Source organism: Mesitornis unicolor, unplaced genomic scaffold (genome assembly GCF_000695765.1).
Source record: "Mesitornis unicolor isolate BGI_N332 unplaced genomic scaffold, ASM69576v1 scaffold23379, whole genome shotgun sequence".
Taxonomy (NCBI): Eukaryota; Metazoa; Chordata; class Aves; order Mesitornithiformes; family Mesitornithidae; genus Mesitornis; species Mesitornis unicolor.
In genome coordinates this window covers 61,087-72,167 of record NW_010209693.1, presented here as the reverse complement: position 1 = coordinate 72,167, position 11,081 = coordinate 61,087, and the positions used below count along the sequence as shown (strand labels likewise).

At 39.7% G+C, this 11,081-nt stretch overlaps 1 protein-coding gene across 1 annotated transcript in view; it reads right to left on the bottom strand.

Moving 5' to 3' along the window:
• Window positions 1–4,729: 4,729 nt before the first annotated feature.
• The window catches only part of TRIO (trio Rho guanine nucleotide exchange factor), a 43,305-nt gene continuing 36,953 nt past the window's right edge, over window positions 4,730–11,081 (bottom strand). The window contains exons 21-24 of the mRNA XM_010192939.1: window positions 8,837–8,915; window positions 7,949–8,149; window positions 7,088–7,226; window positions 4,730–5,607 (exon numbers count right to left, since the gene is read on the bottom strand). Coding sequence (XP_010191241.1) covers window positions 5,065–5,607; window positions 7,088–7,226; window positions 7,949–8,149; window positions 8,837–8,915 — 962 coding nt within the window. The 3' untranslated portion in view covers window positions 4,730–5,064. The remainder of the gene's footprint in view (window positions 5,608–7,087; window positions 7,227–7,948; window positions 8,150–8,836; window positions 8,916–11,081) is intronic.

The following is an 11,081-nucleotide window of genomic DNA, read 5'->3' as shown; positions in this document are numbered from 1 at the left end:
AGAAGGATGAAAAGTCCCTCCAGAAGTCAAGGGAAGAATGTATCTTAAGAAGCAGCAGCAAAAGCTGCTTAAGATTACCGCTATTGATCTTTCCTAAGATAGCTCTAAGAGTGCATGTATTAAACCTTAGATCGATCTCTAGCACATTTCATCATTTTAACCTACAACCGGTGGGAAAAACTGGAAACTCTGTGTTCTTCTCTAATACCAGGGTTCACAATGGCATAGATTTGCTGATGGGAGTTTATTATTAGCAGGCTTGGTGCTGGCTCTCCTGACATTGCTAGGGGAATAGGAGGTCAGACTGCTCTCTTCAGTAATTGCAACTACACCCCACCCATATTCCTCTGAATCTAAGGGGATTGAATGTGGGGAGATGATAAGAGTTCCTGTTTTGAGGATGAAGACAGCATCAGAGCAGCATATTCTGCTGTTCCTACACTCCAGGCTCTTAGTCCCTGTGTCAGGTCAGTGAAATGAGTGATCTCATTCTGGTAGTGATGCTCTGCACGGAGTACTGCTGAGTGCACTTACTTGGGAAATGCTGAGGTGACTGCAAGGCACGTGAAGCCTGAGGTGCTGGGTGTGTGTCTTTGCTTGCCAGGAAGGAGAGAGAGCAGTGGGTACCGGTTCTGTTGCACTGATGGGGCATAATCATGCTCTTGCGTTATGGTTGCATGCCTTCTGTCTTGGCTTCTTGGGTGGATGTGAATGTGCAAAAAGTACAACCCCTATAGCTACAAAACCTATCTGTTACTCTCTAATATAACCTCCATCAAGATGTAATTTCACAAAAAAATTGCAAGTTGTTTGCCTGAGAGATAAAACAGTGGCTCTGACAAAAACATCATAATAGCTGCAGTTGGTTTAAACAAATACAGAAACTCAGTCTTACCTGGTTCTACCTACCTCCCCATGCAGCTGAATCTCTAGAGCAGAGAAAGTAATAACTCACCACACTGAGTCTATACACACCTGGAAAAGGTGTACAAAGCTTAGCTCATCTTTGGGACTGGAGCAGACATGGTAACATGCCTTGCACTAATCCACAGCACACAAATACACTACAGTTCACAGAAAAGATTGGCTGTCCAAATACTTCATGAAATACCAGCTACTCATAGTTTTCACTACCTGCAGCCACAGGTTAAGTATATTCCTGTCTTAATTACTCTTAAGATTTTGGCAACTATGGGGCTTAATCTCAAGTCAGCCGTTGGTTTTCCCCTTGGTTACATTCATTGTGCACTCACCTGCCCCTCTTTTTGATGGAGTCCTATACTGACTGCCCTAAGCAGTGAGGTTTTAATGTTTCCTGACAATATCATGCAGTAGTGTACATGCAAAGAACATCCCCTTGTATTTTCAGGCATCTTCTACTACAGATCAGGTCTGCACAGGTACTGAAATCTTATCAGGAAGCCAGATGCTTTTGCTGTGTCATTCTGGAGGATCTTTGTTGTACGGGTGCCTGAAAATGCTTCTGGATTTGGAGAAAGAAACAACCAATTATTTTTTTCTTCTATTGATCAACACATTAATAGTCCCACCTGAGGATAAGGATGGCTTACAGTTAAGTGACTTTTATACTCACAGAAGAGAAAACCAGGCTCTCCCATCCTACTCCTCATGAGCACTAAGAGGTATGCATTAGGCCTCTGTCCATTAGTGAGACAGTGTAGGTTGCATCCCTGACCATGGAAATGTTATCTAGCCAGGCTTTCTGCTTAGCACTTGCACAGTGGTTTTCAAGTTAAGCTGTGTTCATCAAATGTGCGATGGAAATCTGCACTCCCAAAATCTGCTTGAAAAGTATTGACACATGCACTGACTTTAAAGTCTAGCAATCTCTTCTTCCTAAACCATCAGTAAGAAGCGACTGGGGTATGTTATCCAAAAATCAACATTCTTCTCTAGAACCTCCCTGGCTACTTTTCCCCCTTTCAGCTACGATATCGACTGCCATTTCCTACACTCCACAACATTCCCACATCAGAAGTCTCATACCAGCTGCTCTCACCCATGCTTTTGGTTTCCACTCTGTCAGCCTGCAGTACCAGCTTGTTGTGTGCAGGACAGTCAACGAGAACTGTGCCCAGCCGAGTCCAAGGGACATTTGCAGCCCCAACTACATAATTTAGCAAAATGAAAGGACCTTACACATACATTATCTCTTCAAAGCATTTCAGGAGTTAACCAAGTTGGGGAGCCCATCATTCAATATGAATGGAAGAATGTATCTCTGCTACTTAAAATGCCCACAGTTGCATTATTTCTCTGTGTACCGTGTCGGTAACTTCTTCCCAGTTGAGTGTATCTTCAGTCAAGAAAAAGTATTTTAGAAGGATACCAACTATTCCATGGACCATACTGCCATGGCTATTTCCCTGTCAGAAGGCTTCCAGTGGCTCATCCGTGGAATATTCCTAATATTCTCCACCTCTCTCAGTGTAAAATGTCTCTCTCAGTAGTAAATTGTGAAGAATAAAGGGACTGTTTCATCACTTGACAGGTAACAGCAGAAAAAGGAGGGGAAAAAGTCATGTATACAATTCAGTGACAAGCAGAAACACTGTTTTGTCCTCTGACCTTTCACTTCATTTTGAATTGCAAATATGTTAACGATAGCAGAAGAGGAAGAAATGCACACAATGAAAAACTTTTCTGATTCATCCCTTATTTGACGCAGACAAGAGTTTAGCTGCAAACCCCAAGTATTTACGGTTGAAAGTAACTTCTTCATAATGCATCTGGAATGTCTAAAACGTGGGAAATCTGTTCTCCAGTTTAATATTAAACTGAAATATGATCCTTCGGTCTTTAACTGTGAACACCTGGTCAAAAAATCTGCTGGTCAAATTTTACTAGCTAATAAACACTATGATGAATTTCCATAGTTAGAGTTATGCATGTTTTATATAAAAGCAATCATGACACTACAAAGCACTCAACACTTAGAGCAAAGGCAAATATTATTTTGTAAGGCATGAAATAAAGATACATCATTGCAATTTAAAATTAATTTTATGGCAATAAAATAACGTACTTTTTTCTTTTTAAATACAGAGCCCAATTAAAATATAACCGAACCTAAACTTTCAAATTCCTTAAAGCAAGAGATCAGACAAATACATCAAATATGTTTAATTTTTTTCAAAATAACTGATGGCAAAATAAAATATTTACATCACGTCATACTGTGTAAACATGTAACGTCACTGTACAAAGAAATACACATGCAAAATAAAGCAAAATTTTAACTAAAACAATAAAGGAAAATAATACACAAACAATGATATGAGGTTGGTACGAATACACATCCAGTTTTGAAGTCAGTTGTCTTCTTTTAAAAAGTTTCTGTACAACTTTACAAAAAAAAATCCAAAACAGAAAAAAACAAAACCAAAAAAAAGGAATAAATAGAATACAGTGGAAGCCACAAAGCTCAAAACTAACCCAAGCTAGGTTATGGCTTAAGACCCATACATCTATCGTGGGATGTGGGCCTGGTTTCTTTAAACATGGCATTTCACACAAACATAGATGACAACACACCCATATGAACTCAGTGATGCACAGAAAGCCATCTCTGTCTTTTTAAATAGCTCACATTAATATTACTTCAACCTTAAAAACAGCTACCAAGACAATTACATTACGTGTCAGGTTCTCCCCATCTGACCACTACTTTCTGAATGTATTTTTCACCAAAGAGCACAAAATTCATTTGTTCATTTCACAGAAAGAAGTAAACACGGATTTGAAAATTCTAAAAAGTAGTAGGTGTTGAGACTGATTTGGGGAAATTCAGACTTTGGCATTTTGAATATAATAATAAATTTTAAAAAGTGTCACCCTACTTCTTAACCATTTTGAGATTTGGGATACGAATATCCTTTTTTTTGAACAATCCTTAAAACTGACTAGTCTCGACTAAATTCTACGCTAACCCTCATCTTAAACTAATAAACGACAGTGTGATACAACACACCCGCCCCAGCCCACCCAGAAACCCCAAACACACAAACAAAACCATAAAGCTCGCCGTACTAAGTATGTGCTTTTTCTATATATTTATTACAGTTACAACAGAGGTCCTCATAAATAGTTGCATAAAATGTTAAAGCCACAACATTGCACATGATATGAAAGAAAACAAAATCCCAAATGAGTGCATTTACAGTATTTCGTCCTGCTGTATACTGCTTGACAATTGGGTCGGCAAGCTGGGCACCAACCCCAAGTCCTTTTCTAAGGGGACAGTGAGTACTGACCCAAACTGAAGACCCGCACAGTGGTATACCACCATTTAGGAAGGAGGGGAAAAAAAGGGGTAAGGGGAAAAAAAAAAATTACAGACCAAAGGCAGGTAACAGTCTATATACAAGTAAGGCCTACATTTTATCAGAGCAAAACAATTCATTCTATTTGTATGCAAAAACTTTGAGGTTGGATGCACTTAAAAGCAGAGTCTGATCTCAGTGCACTGCTACGTGAGATACATACAGACGAGGCAACTGGAAAGCTCTAGGACCAAGTGAAAACCAGATGTTATAAATGGAGGCTGTATCAACAGACAGCCATTTTGGTGAGTCTTCTCCAGGCATGATTTCATTTTTGTTTAACACCAGTGCTTTGAACATAGGCATTTCTTCCTTGAATAAATCTTGAAAACGGTAGTTAAGTTCACTTGCAAAATTCAACTCGTTTATTAAAAAAACTATTTTTTTTGCAGAAACCTGAATAAAATACTGGTACTGTGTCGCTCACGACTGCTGTTTGCAGAGTACAGTGCTATCGTCCTCCACCCCAGTGAAGTCTGCATTGCCAGTCCCCCACACGGGTCCCTCTGGAATGCGTTTGCACACGAACATTCGCTAGCAGCTGGTTGGCTCGCAGTTTGCTTTCCTCAAAATTCAAGTCAACAGCTGATTGGCAGGAGGAGTCCATCTCCAGTCTGATTGATTGGCAGGAGTCCATCTCCAGTCTGATTGATTGGCAGGAGGAGTCCATCTCCAGTCTGATTGGCAGGTGAAAGAGAATGAGAGAGAACTTCAAGCAAGGTCAAACTCTGGGCAAGAGCCTGCTCTGTAAGAAGTTTTTAATGCTACGGATGGGTCGAACATCATTCTGGTGTTTTCGCCGCTCAATGAACGAAGTCAGTCTGGATATGTCAATGCTGTCAGCACTTTTGCTATTCCCCAGCTGCAGCCATTGCTCCTGGAGGGCCAGTGCAGCCGAGGGTCGCTTAGCTGGGTCATCCTGAAGTAGGAAGCATACAAAATCTTTGGCCTTCTGGCTAACTCCTTTGAAGTAGTCATCTGGGAAACTAAAGTCTAAGCGGCAAATATTCAGGCAAGTTTCCTCTACACTTTCATCCAGGAAAGGAGAGACGCCACTAAGAAGGACATATGTGAGCACTCCAATGCTCCAAACATCTGAAGTGAGGGAAACAGGATTTCCAAGAATAATTTCAGGAGCTGCAAACTCTGGGTTTCCAAGTAACTGGTGGATATAATACGTGGTATTGAGCTGGACTGCGTCTCCAAAGTCAGCCAGTTTTATTGTTGGCTTAGTGGAACTCTGGTCCACCAAAATATTTTCAGGCTAGAAAACATAAAAGCAAAAGTTAGTGTCTTTTTTTTCAAGTCAGTCTAACACACATTTAATGCTCCAACATTACTGTTGTCCTCAAGAACATTAACACACAAGCTACATGGAAAACTGCTGAAGGCCAGCTCTGCACAGCTCCTATGCAGGCCTACCAAAGCTTTCCCCAGACCAACTGCCAGGCAGCCTCTTGCCATCTACAGTGTGCAATGAACGTGTTTCAGCTGCTGGCACTGTAATTTCTGCAGGAAATATAGTTCTGCCAGAAACCACTGCAGATGTTCGCAATAACAGCTCTGCAAAGTTTCACAGGAGCCTGTGTTTGGAAACTTAAGCTTAAAGAACAGCAATTACAAACAGAGGGTGAATAAAGCAACTGCTCTGTTTGCTTTATGACAAAGAGACAATAAACCCCTTACATTTAAAGATTGGAAAACCTTGTTAGAATTTTCATTATGCTTTAAACAGAATTCAGCTTTACTTGGTGACTCTTTAATGAAACACAGCTGTACAGATGGAAGTCAAGCACTGTTATGAGACTATGGCAGCAGCAGATCCTGTTGGATGCACACGGCTTCAAGGGAACTGCCCCATGATTGGTCGGCTGAAAGTGAAATTATTTTTATGGTTTTGTTTCTGAAGCTACTGCTGTTGTGGCTGTGATCTTAGCAAATCAAGACTGAGTTACCTACAACTAGTTTTTAAGACTGGAAGAAGGACTAGTGAACTCCATATAGCACCAGGAAACTTTAAATGTTGGGTCTCCATGTATACAGATCAGACTGGATCTGTTTGGAAAACAGAAGCGCGTGGATGTAAAATGCTGACTCATTTTTCTTTTTTTCACCATGACACCTTTTGGCCTAAGAGACCCCTGCCTACAAAGATGACCTTTAAATGCTAAAATTCCTCATTATTCAAATACAGGTGGAAAATAAAAGTATAAAGAACAACTTTTTAGTTAATATTCACTTTAAGACCATCTTAAATAGCTTTTCTTACTAGAATGCATCAAATCCTTGTGGGTCAAGTAAGAATCACAGGGTAGAACAGAGGACCAACAGGTACCATTCACACAGATACCACAACTCTCAAAGTGCAATGATGAGAAACAGATTTGTAGAAACAGAGGAAAAGCAGTCTCTTTCACAACAAACTCTATGCTTCTTGAGAAAGAAATGGATTACTGCTGCACGTTCCTCAGAAAACAAATAAAAAATAATTAATCAAAACTGTTCCTATCAGCAATTATTTCCAGGAAAAAGGAAGAGTTAAAGAGAAAGCACAGGGAATTCAAAGTTTCTGCTTTGCTGGCTATGAGTGATCTAAAGCATTGGGGACAGAGCCCCACCCCAAACCCTTCATACAGTCCCAAAGCAATTCACAGTTCTATGCTACAATCTGCCAGTCTCCTAGAAGAAGGGGGGGTTTATGCCTGGAATGGCACACACTGCCAGGAATCCCATCCACTCCTCACCTTTAGGTCCAAATGTGCTATTCTGCAGTTGTGAAGATACTGCACAGCTTCCAGAATCTCTCCCAGGTAGAGTCTGATCTTCCCTTCTGTGAGGTTTCCCCATCGCACGACATAGTCTAGAAGGCGACCCTGGTCAGCCCTATTGGAATTACAGGGGTTATATTTTGTTTTAAGTCAGATATCAGAGCTGAAAGGAAAATGTTAGTTTTGAAAGGTCTATTGAAAATGCTTAAGGTAAGCATCCCCTAAAAACTACACCTGCATCAAGTAATCACTATTTCTGATGTTTGGCATGATCACCTGTGAAAATGTTCTACGTCACTTAAAGCCGACCTGCACCTATAATTCTGAAGTGGGAGCAGAGGGTGAAGGCTGAGATAATCACTTACAAACTGGTTTAACATATTAATTTGTTTCCTTCTTAGTATATTATTAAGCACAACGTTTTAATAACAGCATTAGTCATCTGCAGTCTTTTATTTAGAATCAGAATGGTTTGGATTGGAAGGGTCCTTAAAGCTCATCCAATCCAACCCCCCTGCCATGGGCAGGGACACCTCCCACCAGACCAGGTTGCCCAAAGCCCTGTCCAACCTGGCCTTGAACACTTCTAGGGAGGGGGCATCCACAACTTCCCTGGACAACCTGTGCCAGTGTCTCACCACCCTCATAGTGGAGAATTTCTTCCTAATATCTAGTTTACATCTACCCCCTTCCAGTTTAAAGCCATTACTCCTTGCCCTTTAGGTGTCTTCAAATTTCCATGAAACCTTAAAGTTCCTTACTCATAAACCGCTATAAAAGTCCCAGAAAGTCAGCTGTACAGGTTATATTTTACAGATAACATTATGGTCCACCTACATTTCTAACACTAGTATGTAGTTGGTGGAGGTCTCAAAGGTATCGAGAAGGCCAACAAGCTGGGGATGCTGGAGATTCTGCATGACTCCAAGTTCATGGGTAACCTGGTCTCGCTTCATCAACTTCTTATTCACAAACTTAGTGGCTACTACTCGCTTGGTTCCCTTCTGGTCACACTTCTTAACGACAGAAAATCTGCCCCTGGAATACAATATTGAAAGGAAAGAATTAACCGAGTGATGCACTAAAGACAGTTTTACCTTGAAAGATATCCTGAAAGAGATATTAGGGAGCATCTTACAGAGCATTTTCTGGACCATAAACAAGAATTTGAAGTACATGCATCTTCCACAAAGTGTGTCTATATAAAGAATTAGTTCGTTATAGAAATCTGTTTTAACACATTTGCAGAGAACTCAAGTCAGAGTAGCATCCAGCTTTCAAAGGTCAACATTAAGTTGGACAAATGAATATTCCACATGATTTATTTTGCATTTTGCTTGTTTTCATTACTTTCCTGTCTGTAATTTTCATACTTTAAATAAAAAGGTTTAGGAGAGCTTCACTATAGAAGTGGTGTCATTCACTGTAAGGCATGCTTAAAAACAAAACAAAACCAAAATCAACCAAACAAAAAGCCAACAAAAAATGGTAGCCTTCAAAAGTCTTTAAAAACACACATCACTTATCTATAATACACTTCAGCCTGAATATGTTCTGTTTATGCAGTGCCATCTAGTGCTGGTAACATTTTCACTTCCTTATTTCTATTCAATCCAATGTAATTCTGGTCTTTTAGGCTCCTAAGTATTTTTCAAAGATAATTTCATTTACTGAATGAGAAGTTCATATTTTGTCATAGATAGGAGATCATCATAGAGAACGCACCTGCCAAGCTCAGCCACTTCACTGTAGAGGGAATCAAAGTTGTCTTTCCAGATTACCATGATCCCATCACTTCCAGGACCTAGAAAAAGAGGAGGACAGTATGGCCAATATTTAAAAAAGCAGCATCCTCCTCAGAACCACATTGTTGTCATTGTAACCAATAGATTGTTTCAGATGTTTGCAAAAGGCAAAATATTTGGACTTCATCTTCATCCTGGGAATAGATTTCAGGAAGAATTTGCTTCAGTCAGACTGGCCCCTATCATCTTCTGTTTGAACCTGTGTACATATTGAGAAGCAACTCATGGCCTCATATTGTCTCTCCTCTTGCAGCTAAGAAAGAAAATTTCTGCTACTTTATTGATGGCTTAAAAAGACTACTACAGCAACAGAAGGCAAGAATATTCTGGAGGAGATAACACACAAGAATTGACTACAATCAAATGGCAAGTCTTTCAAATCCAAAGGACTGAAAAGGACTTCATAGACTGATGTTGAAACCTTACTTTGCACTACAGACTTTGAGTTTGCATTTGGCTCTTAATGAACTGGGGAAATGATGGGTAGGAAAAACTGGGGCCAAAACTTTGTAAAAGTACTGGAAGAGCTGAGTAGAAGGGCTAGGGAAATGCAGCTGCCTGTCTTTTGGAGCCTAAGTGCAGAGTAACCAAGACACACCAAATTCCTGTTTAGTTTTGATTGAAAAGTGAATGGTTACTTTTGGACAAGGTCAGCAAGACCAAGGACAGTGACCAAAAGACTTCTGCAGCTCTGACCGATTCTGGCCAAATCACGGTTTTGGGATTCTGTACTGGTACAGGAAGGTTGCTCGTTACACTACTTCCTTAACACCCACACTTTCACACTGATTCTTGTCCATCAAGAGAGTTTTACTGCCCTGAATAGAGTATTTCCTTGGCTGAGATACTATCCCTGGAATCACCCCATCCTGTTAATGTCCATATGACACTGGGTGGCAGCAAGACAAACTGAATTACACATTAAAGCAGCAGAACATATTCTACAGTGGAACTAATTCAGATGCAGTGGTAATTGTCTGTAGAGGAATGAGTAACCTGGGCAAGTTGAAGGCAAGCATAAAAAGAATATGTTTCTCACATAATGTCTCATGTGATTCTGTGATTATCAACTCATTATTACCTGCCACTGAGGAAAAAAAAGAGTTATCAGAGTAGTAGTTACCTGAAGAAAAAGCTCTGTTTTTCAGGAAACATTAGTGTAAAGATAAAAATTGTATTTTCTGCCTGTTTTATATATTGCAACACACCCATTCTAGGGCTTAACTACTGGCTGTCTTGGGTCAGTGAGTAGGAAGTGCTGAAATAATCACCACCTCAATATGTTGGCAGTAAGGCATTTACTGTGGCTGCTAACAAGATGAGCTCAAAGTGGCAGCACTGATTATAAACCCCCCAAAATTTCAAATGAGGTTTTGGAAGGGACACATCTTTCACAGTCTGGTTTCAACATTCCAGGAAAATGACAAAGTATCTTGAAAATAAGGGAAGAAAGAATATATTTTGGAGAGGTTTGGGACAACTGTACAAGTCCCCATATCAGCTGGGACAGACGTACAAAACCAGAATGCATTGTTTCATATTTTATTTCCTTTTATATGAGTAAATTTGAGACATTAGAGTCAATCCACCTAAAATCTATCAATTAATTCTCACCAGTGTATAAATATATGGGCCTCTCAATAGATTAAAGGACCCAGATAGCATCAACTGTTATAAACTGCAAGCAAGAAAGCCTGTTATTCTGCTGTCTGTGTTTTCCATATTTCTAAAAAATGGAGGATCCAGAACAATTAAGAGAAGAATAATGGAATGTACAAATGCACACTGAAACTCATCACTATGCTGTCAAACACACCCAGTGAAACACATTTTCTTTCCTTTGCCTCACTTCAGGTATTGAAATAATATAATTTAAGTGTAGATCCACAAAATAATTTTATGATTTTGTGAACACTGACTTTACAATTCAAGCAAAGGAGCTTATTAAAACACAGAGCAATTCTATTCTCTTTTTATCTGTACAATTTAGAAATTACACATTAGCACAGTAACTCTCATTCAGACTAAACTAAGAATGAAGATGACAAAATATGATTTTAGCACAGTATGTTTGAACCAGTATCCACAGACAAGGTAAATGCTCATTGACAGTACTGTGTAGGCATCTTGTCTGTATGAACCTCTAATTAGTTGCATCCTAAAAG